This window comes from Haliotis rubra, unplaced genomic scaffold (assembly GCF_003918875.1).
Source record: "Haliotis rubra isolate DU_JTF1 unplaced genomic scaffold, ASM391887v1 Scf36, whole genome shotgun sequence".
NCBI lineage: Eukaryota > Metazoa > Mollusca > Gastropoda > Lepetellida > Haliotidae > Haliotis > Haliotis rubra.
The window spans coordinates 2,794,423-2,809,734 of record NW_025767035.1 but is presented as its reverse complement, the minus strand read 5'-3'; the positions used below and the strand labels follow the sequence as shown (position 1 = coordinate 2,809,734).

At 38.7% G+C, this 15,312-nt stretch overlaps 2 protein-coding genes across 2 annotated transcripts in view; one reads left to right on the top strand and one right to left on the bottom strand.

Moving 5' to 3' along the window:
• LOC124285382 (glycogen phosphorylase, muscle form-like) overlaps positions 1-2,908 on the bottom strand; it is a 40,781-nt gene extending 37,873 nt beyond the window's left edge. The window contains exon 1 of the mRNA XM_046721607.1: positions 2,532-2,908. Coding sequence (XP_046577563.1) covers positions 2,532-2,777 — 246 coding nt within the window. The 5' untranslated portion in view covers positions 2,778-2,908. The remainder of the gene's footprint in view (positions 1-2,531) is intronic.
• Positions 2,909-2,980: 72 nt separating this feature from the next.
• The window catches only part of LOC124285381 (CCAAT/enhancer-binding protein zeta-like), a 28,606-nt gene continuing 16,274 nt past the window's right edge, over positions 2,981-15,312 (top strand). Inside the window, exons 1-10 of the mRNA XM_046721606.1 lie at positions 2,981-3,158; positions 5,805-5,900; positions 6,111-6,160; positions 6,402-6,693; positions 7,854-7,956; positions 8,536-8,724; positions 10,221-10,288; positions 11,021-11,146; positions 11,464-11,509; positions 14,801-14,844. Coding sequence (XP_046577562.1) covers positions 3,036-3,158; positions 5,805-5,900; positions 6,111-6,160; positions 6,402-6,693; positions 7,854-7,956; positions 8,536-8,724; positions 10,221-10,288; positions 11,021-11,146; positions 11,464-11,509; positions 14,801-14,844 — 1,137 coding nt within the window. The 5' untranslated portion in view covers positions 2,981-3,035. The remainder of the gene's footprint in view (positions 3,159-5,804; positions 5,901-6,110; positions 6,161-6,401; positions 6,694-7,853; positions 7,957-8,535; positions 8,725-10,220; positions 10,289-11,020; positions 11,147-11,463; positions 11,510-14,800; positions 14,845-15,312) is intronic.

The window sequence follows — 15,312 nt, the reverse complement described above, 5'->3', positions numbered from 1 at the left end:
GCCAGGATGTATCAATGAAAAATATCTTATAACAATGTTAAATCAGTTAAATATTCACCACCCTTGATTCAGGATGGATGGTGTACTGATAATATTACAATAACAAGGCACTTTCTCCCAGACTCCACTACCAACCATCATGTCTGCCATACAGGCCCTGACACTCATATATTCAATGCAGCCATGCAATGAATGCACAATGACATTTAGAAAGTGATCAAATGTAAAATATGTTGTATTTGGGATGAGTGGTTTAGATCACTGGCTTTATGAGCTGGCGATTAGCTGATTGACTCCGAGTGTGTGGGTAAGAATCCCCCTGCGCCTAGATTTTCGAAGCTTGACAAGGTTTAGGAACTGGGTTGTCTTTGGGGTAAAATATGTTTATTTCTGAAAGAGATGTTAGAGTAAAATCATGGTACCTTTAGAACAACAGACTGAAACGTCTGTTTTGTATTCCTGAATGAAATGATCATGGGATTGAACAACAGTTTCAAATGTTCATTATGAACACCTCAAACAAAGAAAACAGAAATATTCAAACAATACTTTTGTGTTTAGCAAACGCAATCATGTCTTGTCATGGGTAACTTAGAAGTGATAAAATGCCCTAGTTTACCTCACACAAACTCAGGACAAAAAGGTGCAAAATCAAATTATAGGGGAACACAGGATGTTCAATATTGAAACCAACTGCACATGTTGTATAGCACATCATCCCATGTACTCATATTACAATGTAGGTAGACAAACTCAATACATTATCAGTCTGGAAACTAAACCTGTCCTTGGACATATTATTTTCGTGTCAGTAGTTATTCTCTTCACGTACTTCAAAGTCAAATCAGCTTAAATGAGTAAATGGAAAGACATTTCTTAACTTGAACTTTGAACCGGTGTCTAATGTAGGTGATGATGTGCAAATGGAGGTTAAGATAGACTAGCAATATTAGCGTATAACCTGAGAACTTCATTGTAAGGAATATCTAATAGACACAATCAAAACGACTTTTGCCTACTAATTAAAATCAAGGTGTTAGTGGTAACCCTATGTCCAAGTTTCACACATAGCACCTATTACATCAACTGGAAATGTGCACTAGGGCATGACAAAGTTTCTCTTGTCTGTCAGCATGATCATGTTTCACAACACTGCACCACACAATGAGAACTACAGTCACATTAATCTACTCAGTTACTTCTCCATGGAAAGAACATTTGTTCTGAAGACGTCTCATCTCAATACATTCAGAGACACATAGTCTTGACCAATATATATATACTTTAAATGATCAGAGTCTATTATCATGATTATATGTGGTGTTGTCTTGCAAATAAACAAGCCCAAATATTGTTGCAACAAAAATATGAAAGATACCTGGACTGCGTACATCATTTTGCACTTGATTTGCCTTATAACAGAAAGTAAAAGGTGTAGTGAATTTAGTGTAGGATGTCTGAGAAACTATTCCCTTCTCATTGTACAAAGGTTCCAAAGTGACTCCCAGTAAAAATTTAAGTTGTATTCCCCGAGCCGAATACAACCTTACGAGGGACTGATAAAACCCTGTATTTCCCTCGACACGATGTGATAACTTATAATATTGCATGTAAGAATAGCATTATGAGGCCATGCACTTCAAAGAAGACTATTAAACATTATATTTGCACAAAAAAGAATAATAACTGTGAGATAATAAAGATGCAAGATTCACATTGTTATGTCCATACTAATGGCCATTAAGCCTTTGCACACGAAAACTCATTGAAGTACAAAAGTCATATTATCCCGCCACGCCTCGGTGACCACGCGCAGTTAGAAAAGCCTGTAGTAACGTTCGCTGCATTGAGGTCAATCGATCAGCTGTTGTCAACATGGCAGCAAGTCGATTCGATGCATATTGTTTTCTTTTGATTTAGTAAAAACATTCGGCTAGTTAAATGCGTTATCACATCGTGTCTCGGGAAATACAGGGTTTTATCAGTCCTGAGTAAGGTTGTATTCCCCGAGCCGGAGGCGAGAGTAATACAACCTTACGAGGGACTCATAAAACCCTGTATTTCCGAGATACTTATACTGTCTCCCTGTCCTAAAAAAACATTGATTTAAAATTTTAGGTTTTTAAAATTTAATACACAATTTTACCTCTGGATAAAAGAGAGGGTAAAGGTGGTTGTGTGTTATTTTAAAACTGATGGAGAAGACCTTCAAGCATGATGAGGTAAAAGGGAAGTGCATTGCCAGTGGTTTTGTCTTTTGCTGACTAACAATAACATGAGAAAGCCAGTTTTAATGAAAATAATATGACATAATAAACAGAGGTCACTGATAAGGGCACTAAAATTCGGAGTGTCAGATGCATTCACGTGATTAACAGTTTAAATATTATGACAATACAAGCCAAGCGATAATATGACTGTCAAGGTCACTGTACTTAGCCTTATTCGGTTCGACCTTTCATTACCGAATCAGCTGAGTGTCAACTTGCCGGTTTTGCATTAACATAACTGCAAATTCAAGAAACTCTCACCTTTGGGTCCATTTCATAATAATACTGTTGAGTTCTAATCCATCTTCCTACGAGGTGGTCACGCACTGTGTGCGCTAGAGCGAAATAATAGTCTCTGGGGGTCGCAACATTTCGATCCTTCACAAGGGTGTAGTGAAGGTGCCTGTTGAAAGTGGACTTCACGTTTGATACATTTTCTACTGGCGCAATCCCTCGAATACTAATTTGCTTTCTTTTATCTTGGTCGGACTTAGGAGTTGATGCCATGCTTTTCGATTGACTTCAGCTCAGCGATTCAGTCAACCTGTCAAAAGGGTTCCGTCCGTGAACTGACTGCGTCTAGCTCCTGCCCTTCTTTTCAAGGACGAACATTCAGTGTCAACCATACAGAGTTATCGCTCCGGTTGTTTGTTTTCTGCACAATAGAGGGCGCTGCTGAAATCGTTTTCATTCAGAACTTACCCCCGATCGGACTTTGTCGATGTCTTTCCGATGTAACAGTTTCCGGTTCACCACTTCCTGAAAATGGCTGGAAAGTCGAAAAAGAAAACACGTGTTTCCAATGTGGAAACTAAATCAGTGGATGTGCCAAAGAAAATCAAAGAAAACTTAACATTAGACAGAATTGTTTCACTTGGTGGCAATAAGGTAATATTGAAGAGCTGATAACCCATCCAAAATGCTAATGGGAGATGTACACACGATACGTCCGTCCGTCCGTCCATACATTAGCTATGCTCAAGGGTTTTTCTAAACATGTGATATCATTATAAGAAAAATGTCATTATCTCATATGAACCTTAACTTAGAACACTATATTTTTTATTGATTTTTATTGTCCATATATCTCATGTGAAAAATCCTACAAAAATGGCACCGTCAGGACCTCGAGAAACAAACAAAACAGAAAAAGTGACAACCGTACATAAAATATTCACTTTTGGTGGAAAAAAATGAAATCTTTAAATCACAAATGTGTCCTTATCATTGCTGATCGGTGGGAACAAAATTTAAGGTCAAGGGTGTTCAATGTGATTTTATAAATAGAAAAATAGTGGAGAAAATTAGCCGGAAATGGATGAAATTCTCCCAAAACATGCATTAATGTCTTTGCACTCAGTATGTCAACCACAAATTCAAAGGAGAAGTGTTAAAGGAACTAAGTGGAAGATATGTTTGTATTGAATAGTTGCATATGCAGTGAGTGAGAGTACAAGTTTCCTGTCTTGTGTAATATGTTGTAATATGTTGCCCTACTTGATGATAAATCTTTGATTTAGGGAATGTATAACGATTTTGATGATCATTTATTCAGTGAAAAATATGTGTAATATCCCACCAGTATGTAATACCTTGTCTGTCAGTCTGTCTGTCCTGTCCATCCGTCTGTAATTCATTTCGTTTCCGGAGCAGAACTTGAAAACTGTTCATTAATTCTTTCTGAAACTTTGTATGCATCAGCCAAGTACTGAAGTGGTGCCTTTTGATATTTTCAGAATACTAAAATTTTATTTCAATGGCTAGATATAGAATTGATTCCCGGGTAAGGGTTTGTTTATGGATCAGAAAAATGATCTTAGGATTTATGTGGAACTGGAGGGATAGTCATCTTTTTGATGATTTTTGTTACCACATTGATATACAATAAACCAGACTTGACTTGACTTGACTTGATACAATAACTACGTTTAAAACAAATATAAGATATATTTACAAATTTACTAAATATTAACTCATGTGAAATTAAATGATATGGTAGAATTACCAAGACAGACAGGCCATGGGCTCTTAATAGACAAAGGCTGATCATTATTTATTTTTGCATTCAGATTTTCCCAATTTGTTTCATTTGCAAATTGTCTAATTTTTCTAGACTGAACGACCCTTTCTCATTGAAAAAGCTACAAAAACTTTTACAAAATCACACAGATTAGCATTAGCAAGGGGTGTTTAGATTTCAAAGGGAGGTAACTCGATCATGAAATTGATAAAAATGCAGACCGCATGTGAAAGTCACCCATTTTGAATTTGTTTTAAAATGCCTTTGTCACTTGAAAAAAAATATTTCAAGGTATGATTTATTAAGTATATACTTTTTTCTTTAAAATAAGAAAGTTTCATTAGTGTAATAAGACATTTTCCTCCACAAAATCAAATTTTCAAAACATATTTCATCATAACAAAACTATTAAACCAAGTCTAGCTCTAAATATAGTTATTACACATCTGCCATTTACCACAGCCTGTAGTGCACATACTATTTCCCATCTTTGTAGAAGGGATTTGCTTCAAATCAACGTAAACTGAGGGTACCCTCATGACCTGGGTTTCAGCCCACACTGACTGAGGTCAGGATGAGTTATCCGCCCTTAGCTTGAGCATTGCTACTAGTATGAAACACATTTTGGCCATCCGAATTCAGCACGACAAAGTTCATGACAATGCCTCTATGACATAGTTTGTGAAATTTTGTTTCCAAACACGTTTGTGAAACAGTGCCTTATGACATAAGCAATCTATCATCTCTACACACATTGTCACTGAATATACCCATTGCTGTTGAAAGTTTTCACTATTTGTTTACTAACAATACCATGCAGCAGCATATTTTATCATTGTTTATAAGTAATAGTTTATGAAAGCACCTTGTTTGAAATATATTTTGGGATATTTTTCAGTTTCAACTTAATTCATTGTGCTAAAAGGATTACATATGGGAACTAACAATAATACTGATATACATAAATTTTCTGATTCTGTAATTTTCATTTTTATGCACAGGAATGCAGGTTATTAAGTAAATCTATATTATATTGGAGCTGCATGCATCCTAACATCGCAGGTCTGAACATGGGACAAGTTTTGATTTTCTTAAGGTTCCGTTTTTGTTATGAAATCATGAGAAAGAGATATCTTTAGGGCTTATACTTAGCTGTCGATCTAAGAGTCCGAGGGTCACATGTTTGCTGAACTAGCATTGAATTAAAGCGCTCAATCATCATGCCATCAGAGACCATAATGATAGTTGCTCTGTTTTGTTTATGAACCTGATTTGTTTCTTGATTTTGATTGGACAAGCAAAGATTTGTCACTAGTCCAGCCAAAATGTAACTTAATAATTCCAGCCTTGTGCAGCAGTTTCCTTGGGAATATGCAAGCTTATTTATATCTACATTTTGTACTATTACTCCAATCCATTCAAATACAGGAATTCCATGATGTAATTTTATCAGCTTATAATCATGGCTTGAACATGTTTACATGTCCTTATTCATTTGTGTTTTTGTTGTGCAGAATGACCTGCAACTAGTGGCAGATTTGGAGGACACTGAAGAGGACATTGAGGGCTTTAAAGAGGATTTTGATGCAGAACCAGTCAAACATGATGAGGTATGTCTTGCTCTGCAACTGTGAACAGGAGGAGTTTTCTCCCTTTTCTGCCAGTCAGCATAAGTGATCGAGTGCCTAAAGCATTTTGTCATTCCATTTAACTGACATCAACAGTATTTCTCATAAATGGTTTAGATGTATCACATCTACAATGATTATGGTAATGTTACTAATGTATCTATACTTAATGAATTTGTGATTTTTGTCTAGATCCGTGATCTCATAAAGAAACTTGACCTACACAAGTACAGAGGCCAAAGGTATGTGCTTGATCCTTCATGAAAATTGTTTAATTGCTATTGACATGCAAGACTAGTTTCCATGAAGCTCAGAAATCATTTTCATGGAGCATGATTGAAGAGCTGGGTGATTTTGAAGTACTTACTTAATTTTACTAGTTTTTTAAACTTTAACAAGAGATGGGTTAAATTGAAAATCAAATACTGTTTCATCATGTTAGCTTGAATGTTAGATAAACTGAACTCAGTATGTTGTGTGCAGCATCATTGCTGATGAAGATGAAGCAGATGATGAAGATGTGTCAGCTCCAAAAGATGAAGACAAGGATGAAACAGTGACACAGGAGGAACAGACACAGGCTGTATCCAGTTCAACAAAAAAGAAGAAAAAGAAAAACAAGTTCAAAGTCCAGGATGATGAAATTTCCAGTTCAACTGATCCTGTGAACTACAGCATACTGAGGACCATCAGGGTGGACTGGGATAAACATATTGCTACCTACAAACCCCGCAAGTACCTCCTCCTGAAGGGGACAGAGAGATGGTATGACGAGGTAAGGTGTGGGGTTCAATTCCCCACATGGGCACAATGTGTGAAACCCATTTCTGGTGTCCCCCTTCATGATATTGCTAAAAGCAGTGTAAAACTAAATTAGTTCACTCACTCACTCTAAATTCTTTTGCATTGGGGGGGCGGTGGGGTTAGCCTAGTGATTAAAGCGTTCGCTCGTCACGCTGAAGACCTGGGTTCAATTCTCCCACATGGGTACAATGTGTGAAGCCCATTTCTGGTGTCCCCTGCTGTGATATTGCTGGAATACAGTGAGACCCCAGATACCCGGACCCCAAATATCCGGAAACCTCGCCTTCCAGTCAATTTTCAAAAAAAAATATCTCTTGGTTAAAAGTGACTGTCTATAACGGATATGCAGTTTCCGCTCCCCGACAGTAAATTTTACAAACCAACCGGTTAAATCAACACAAAATTGACTCACTTATCCGCACGAAAGCTTTGATCTTCCACTGACCGTGTGAAGTGAAGCGCGAGTGTCCCACGTGTTTTGACACATGGTCTGCTAATCCGGATTAATGATCGATCAGCAGGGTATTGGTGGTGATTAGTAGGCCTGTCTGACACAGAGTGAATTGTAGTTGGCAAATCAAAACGACCATGCTGGTTTGGAAGTGATTTTAAACCAGAAGTGTATGCTCGCTACCGTTCAAACACCTACTAATATTATTGTGCATGTTTGAAACGTATGCACAGCTGATTGCTATTTCCGGCTCAAATACACACGGTTATCTTAATGCCCAGCAAAAACAACTTAGAACTTAAAAGGTAAATAATCTTGTCTAGTGATGTTTAATTGCAAATTTGACGTCTTTACTGACAAAGTTGTCTTTTGTTGTTTGTTCACGCGAAGTATTGTGATGTTGTTTTCTTACCCCTAGAAAAAAGTTTGACGAAAGCGTAACTCATGAAGATAAGCCGACCCCCTTCTACACACTGTTTTTATCCTCAAAATTCGGCTTATAGATGGTAGTATACGGTAAGCCTGGATGACAGAAATCCAGATATCCGGATATTCAGTTATCCGGACGATTTACGTAAAACCGAATGTGTCCGGATATCCGGGGTCTCACTGTATTGCTAAAAGCCGCGTAGAACTTAACTCGCTCACTTTTGCATTGGAGTGTGTATTTGTTTTGTCAGGATGAGGCCCCCAACACTGGCCAGACACCGGAGTCTGTGGTACAACAGATGGAGTCATTTGCGTCGAAGCTGTTGGCTGATGAGGTGGCTCTCTATTCAAAACGTGAGAACATGAGGAGTTAATTATGTTTTGTTGCGTGACAAATGCTCCTGCCACTGTCACCTGCAAGGTATAGATGGCAAACAGCAGCAGGCATAGTGTCAGTACTGCAGTAACGAAGGGAGTAAATAGCATAGATGATATATGTAGGTGCAGCAGTCTGAAACTCTCAAATCGTTTCATCAACTGTCGGTCAGTCATTTAATTCATAATATATGTTACTTGGCGATTGTTATTGTAGACATTGTTTAGGTCTAATTGTTCGGCTCTGTATTACTTTGTGTTCAAATGATCAGAATTTGTACATTTGTCTTTCGCTCAAAGTTGGCTACAAAGGTTAAAATATTGATCATGTTAAAGTGATTGTTTGATCAGCATTCCACAAGTTACAGAGTCATTACTGTTGCATATAACATTATAGATGACAGCTTCTTGTATGTTGGATAGAACAACATTTCGGTGTAGATTCATATCATTAAAGTGGCCTCCATAGAAATAATTCCCTCAATATAGATGGAAATATTTCACTGACTTGAAGACAAGAGAGTCCCATCATGACTATGTTGACATACTCAACTCCAGAGCGTGAAAACAGCAAACGGTCGGACACAAAATGGATGAAGACTGTGCTGGCGTCTGGCACGTGGTCCGACAAGTTGGCCGCCCTGACACTTCTGGTCGGGGAGTCCCCTGTGCACACTCTTACCAGTATGGAGAGTCTTGTGAACATGGCCAGGAAAAAGAGCAAGAGGGACGCAATGGCTGCTGTTGGTAAGTAACCTTTATCTGGTCCTATCTTTATAGACAACAACTTTTTCCTCTAAGAAAGGATAATTGTAATATACAGGGAAATGTACAGGTGAAATATAGTTAAAAGTTTGTAAATCTGATTCACTCCTGATACATTATCTGTAATTGATTATAGCTTGCAGGTTAGTGGTATTTTGTTCAGTTATGCCTCAATACTACATTTGGGAATATGTACAGGACTCACGTAGACATTAGGGCTGCTCAATATAACCGGTTTACCGATTTTTACCGGTTCAGACATGAAAACTATACGTATTGCGATACGCTGATCGAAAACCGGTATTTTGACTTGCATTCAGAAAACTTCCTAACACTCGGAAATCTTCGGATATTTCCTTGTTTCATTTGTGCCAAATATTATTTACATTTTTATTTTGTTATGACTGAAAGTTGTTATTATAGCTTAATCAAGCGTAGTGATTTTGTTGTGTTTTAGCTTTGTAAATCAAGTATTAACTCGATTATAAGTAGTTTTGTTTAAGAATACTTCATGCAATATATTGCAATACGTATCGCAATATATGCGTTTTCGCATCGCAATATATCGCAATGTGAAAATTCTCTGCAATGCCCACCCCTAGTAGACATCAAATGGATATCCATCAGTATTGGCCTTGTCAGGGTTTTTGAAGACTTCATGATAACATCAAACACTAGTTCAGAATGTAACTTCTATATTTTATGTGAGACTGTGTAGTCACATGTGTTAATACACGACCAAGTCCAAAACTCATTGTGACTCATGGATAGAGTGTCTGCCACTTGTTGATTGTTCATCTCTGACCATGTCACACCAATGATGTTGACAAATGGTACTTGTTGCTACTTTGCCTTGTTTTTGGCATTAAGGGGATAAAACAAGGATCAGGGCCTAAATTTCCGAAAGCCCAACAAACCTCTTAAGCCCATTCTTATCACTTTACCTACGATCAAAGTTATGAATTCTTAGGGCTACGATCGTTTCGAAAATACAGGCCCTGTGCCTCTCTTCACAAAGCCCTAAGGCGATCTTAAGTCATTGAGGTAACCTTAGTACAATGTTAAGGAATGGGAGTTACGGTTAACCTTAGAAAACGTTGCTTTGTCTAAGGAGCCCCTGTTCTCTTAGAGTCTGTATACTGGTCTGAGAGGGCTACCCATGTCAAACTATAGCAGGGCATCTCAATGGGGTAGCATTTTAAACCAGTATTTGTGCAGACTAGTACAAGCTGCCACACAGACATACATTTGTAGGTAGCAAAGTACTGTAAGTCCCCATGGTCCTTAGTATGGTGATCTACCTTCAGTTGCTGGTGATCTATAGGCTGTTTATATATTGTATAGTCCTATTGTTGTTGTTTTTGATTGGCATCTTCACTTGTTCTTCAAATCAGTATATGTCCAGTTGCTGTATGCTTCATGTAGTAAACATTTTGTGTACATGGTGTGTTAATCAAGTTGTCTCCCTTGTCTGCTAGCGGCCTTGAAGGATCTGTTCCTGTCTGATCTGTTACCCAGCCACAGAAAACTCAAATGTTTTCATCAGGTATGACTGACTGTTATCTATGACTGTTGTTGAACTCAGGTTAGTAGTAATGTCCAGCATGATTCAAGTCACAGATATCTCCTAACAGTGTAAAGCAGCGGCAGTTTAACTGTCAATATTTTCATAATAATTGCAGTAAAAGTAATTAATGAAAGAAGCTTTGAAGTTGTTGATTTATATTCAGTTTTAGCACATTGGTCAGGGTAAACTTTGTTTAACTGTGTCTTCGTCATAGAAGTGGCTCACCTCCCTAGCTTCAGCTGATAATGGTAGGTACCATGGTTCTGTCATGGCAAACTCATGAAGATCCAGGTTAGAAATGATCTTCAGTAACCCATGCTTGTCGTAAGAGGTGACTAAGGAAATCTGGTGGTCAGGCTCGCTGACTTGATTGAAACATGTCATCACATCCCAACTGGGTAGATGATGCTTATGATGTTGACCACTGGATTGTCTGGTCCAGACTCGGTTATTTACAGACTTCCGCCATATAGTTGGAATATTGCTGAGTGCAGTGTAAAACTAAACTCACTCACTGTCATGACAAATGTGGAGAATTTAAAGCTCGAATAGGTAAGACTATTATTTGAAATCAGTATGAGTATTGATGTAGTACTAGTAGTGAGATGTTGTCAGGAGGTATGTAAATAAAGTGAGGGAAATCAAGTGTTACCAATCTATGTGTCCCAGCACATCCATTGAGTGAGCTATGTGTATGTATGTCTCTTGCAGCAATCTTTGCCGGGACTAGAGAGACTGGCCAGTGGAAACAAGGACACCATTGACAGGACACTCCTGCTGTGGCATTTCGAAAATCAACTGAAGGAGAAATATGCTGCATTTATTAAAGCTGTTGATGTGAGATAACTTCCTGTCCTTCAAAACACTGAACAACAGAGAAGGTTCCAAAGTTATACAACTCTTAATTATAATGTAAGCACTTACGTTATGATAAAGAGTTGTATATCCATAGTACTTTCCCCGTTGTTCATCACACCAACTTCTAAATGCCCGTCAAAGAAGATGTTCAAAACACCTTTTGATTTCTTCTGATATTAACAGTTTGAATAAGTGGTGTCATCATCTGTGTAATAACTACTAGTTTGAAGATGAAATTGTTATATGGAGTTATAGTTTATGTTTTTCATGCACTTAAAGTTGATGTTATGTTTCAGACAATGTCATATGATACACTGATAACACCCAAAGAGACAGCTTTAAGTAAGTAAAGTGTACTTATGTCACTGACAATTTCTTCCCTCCAGGAGTATTCCAACTAAGAATTCTTCCCTGCCAGTCATTTTAAGTGACTGCAGGATCTGGTGGTCAGGCACAGTGACCTGATCAGAGTTCTTCATACCCAATGGCATGGGCAGTAGTACAGTGAAGCCTCGTTTATCCGGACGGTTACGTTTCTCGGCAAATTCGTCTGGATTGCAAATAGTCCGGACTACTGAATCAAGACCCAAGTTCAAGCAAGAGTTGCTTCCCTTACTATTACAAAAACGACACGAATCTGGATAAAACAAATAAGCATTTAATTTAAAGCTTATTAAACAATGAATAGCAAGCACAACAATAATCTATAGTCATAGCAAAAAGTCTTTCATTGTTGTTTGTGTTCGTTTAACCTTCCTCATTGAATTCATCACATGAATAATTTTACCGAGTGACATCCGCATGTTGATCCGACGTGTCTGATCACGTCCTTCCTCAGCTCAGGTGAGGTAATGTCTAACAAGCGATCTATTGTAGTATGCCTTGAATGTCCGAATTATTCCTGCATCCATCGGTTGAATATGAGACGTGGTATTTGGTCACATTTCGCAAAGTTAGCGAAGCACACTTGTGACTTGCAGTGTTGTTGAGAAGCAAAATCACTTTAAGTCCACCTGACCGCATCTGTCTGTCAAAGTACATTAGCCAATCACAAAATAGCTCACTTGTCATCCACGCCTTTGTATTGTGGTGTCAATCAAATTGTAAATGTACAGCATCTTCCGTCGGGAGATTTTAATGTCTAATTAAAACAACAACCCTTAATCGACATTTCTCAAAAGTTAACAAGAGTTCATCTTGTCAACTTGTTTATGGCCAGTTAAGTAAACATTGCCTAGGGGTGTTGTTATGGTTCGTGAACACGACTTACAGCATCCGGACTGTGAAGCAATTTACTGTTTATTTTACTGATTGGTTACAGCTACTTACCGTCCGGTTCCGGAAACCGAATTATCGAGGCAAATTAAATAGGCATAGATTGGTAACAAGCTAAAATCGCCCGGGAGGTGAGTTATCCGGATTATCGGAGTCCGGACTAATGGGGCTTCACTGTATACATATGGGGGTACAGGAACAGGGCCCTCCCCAAGGGCTCAATTTAAAAAATTGAGTCCTTGGGGAGGCTCTAATCCCGTACCATCATTGTATATACTACTACTGAGTTGCATGCATAATTTGACGAAAATCGGTCGAATAGTTTCTGAAATACTGACTTTTAAGTGAGCATGGGGTCGGTCAGGAAAAATCAAGGCCGCGTTTCAGACGACGACAAAGTAGTGATACGAAATGTTTTTTGACGCGTGTTTTGACGACAATAAAGCGGTGTTACGACAATGTTTCTCGACCTTGCGCTACGACAACAAAGCAGTGTTTTGAATGTTTTAATGAGTATTCCGGCGGCGACAAAGCTCTTTAAATGTTTTTAAACGCTAAGATTCAGATGGACGACAAAGCAGTGTTTTTGAATATTTCTTGACACCGCTTTGTCGTCGTCGGAACACGCCTCGTGAAACATTCAAAAACACTGCTTTGTCGTCGTCTGAACGTGTATTAAAACAACAATCAAAACACTGCTTTGTCGTCGTGGGAATACGCATTAAAAAACATTAAAAAACACTGCTTTGTCGTCGTCGGAATACGCGTTAAAAACATTTAAAAACACTGCTTTGTCGTCGTCAGAACGCGCGTTAAAAGACATTCGAAACACTGCTTTGTCGTCGTCGAGAAACATTAAAAAACACTGCTTTGTCGTTGTCTGAACACATGTCGAGAAACATTAAAAAACACCGCTTTGTTGTCGTCGGAAAGCGCCTAGAGAAACATTTTAAAAAAAAACACTCCGGCGTCGTCAGGACGCATGTTAAAATAACAATCGAAACACCGCTTTGTCGCAACACCGCTTTGTCTTCGTCAGAACGGGCGTCAAAAATATTCGTAACACCGCTTTGTTGTCGTCTGAACTCGCGTTAAAAACAACAACATTCGAAACACCGCTTTGTCGTCGACGGAAAGCGGGTAAAAAAACCCATTCAAAACACCGCTTTGTCATCGTCAGAACGCGCGTTAAAAAACCCATTCAAAACACCGCTTTGTCATCGTCAGAACATGCGTTAAAAAGCATTCAAAAACACCGTTTTGTTGTCGTCAGAACGCGGGTGGAGAAACATTTCGTAACACCGCTTTGTCATTGTCAAAACGCGTGTTAAAGAAACATTTCGTAACACCGCTTTGTCGTCGTCAGAAGGCGCGTAAAAAAACATTCAAAACACCGCTTCGTTGCCGTCAGAACGCGCGTTGAAAAACATTCGTAACATCGCTTTGTCGTAGTCGGAATGCGCGTTAAAAAACATTCAAAACACCGCTTTGTCGTCATCTGAACGCGCTTTAAAAATACATTAAAAACACTGCTTTGTCATCGTCAGAACTCGCATCAAAAAACATTCGTAACACCGCTTTGTCGTCGTCTGAAACGCGCGTCAAAAAACATTTCGTAACACTGCTTTGTCGTCGTCTGAACACGTGTTGAAAAAACTTTCGAAACACCAATTTGTGGTCGTCTGAAATGCGGCCTTGATTTTTCCTGACCGACCCCATGCTCACTTAAAAGTCAATATTTCAGAAACTATTCGACCGATTTTCGTCAAATTTTGCATGCAACTCAGTAGTAGTATATACAATGATGGTACGGGATTAGGCCCTTGGGGGGGGACCTGGTCCCGTACCCCCATTGTGTATACTACTTGGGCTCATGATATCAATCACTGGTTTGTCTGGTCCAGACACGGTTGTTTAAAGACTGCTGCCATATACCCGGAATGTTGCCAAGTGTGAACTTAACTATGAACACTGACTTTAATGCATTATGTATGGCTTTGAAATAATAAGGGGTGGTGGGGTAGCCTGGTGGTTAAAGCGTTGGCTTCTCATGCCAAAGACCCGAGTTCGATTCCCAACATGGGTACAGTGTGTGAAGCCCATTTCTGGTGTCCCCTGCTGTGATATTGCTGGAGTATTGCTAAAAGCGGTGTTAAACCAAATTCACTCACTCAATTGAAATAATGCAAATGAGAAATGATATGTCAAACAGAAGGATAGCCATCTTGTCATAAACTCGTGTTTTTCATTCAAAATATACGGAGAAAAATTGGGTATGTTGTACTGATAAAACTGTACTGATAGCCTGGTGGTTAAGACACATCCACACATTAAACTATGTGATGCTTCCTGCTCCAGGTACAATATACTACTTGTTGGCCAACAAGCCGGAAGGGGAGAAGGTGAGTGTTGATCACAAGACATGGTGGGGGAAGGTCCAGTGGGATTTGGGTATTCTGCCATTTCATTTCCCTTTACTCTTGCCCATGACAAACCATCCTTATAGCTGTAATACTTAGACAAAACAGTTAGTTCAGTTCATTCCATGTTTACTTTCTTCACTGCCTTAATTGGCATGGTAAAAGCAGAGTTGTTTGGGCTTACCACATTAATAGTCCTTGCTTTCATCTTGCAGTATTTGGTCTTTCCATGGGAGTAGGACTAGATTCTCAAAACAATCTTAGTCCAAGATGGTCATATTTCTATGCTTTTACATAAGCTAACAATAGTTGTAGTGCTATGGTTGCTTTCTGGAATAGGAGTAGGGTTATTTTGGGTGTCTGAACATTCCCGTCCCTACCAGCCTGGTAAATCTGCTATCCATGCAATGTTGGAGAGTGAATGTAGTGTTAGCCATGTGTCTGTAGGTG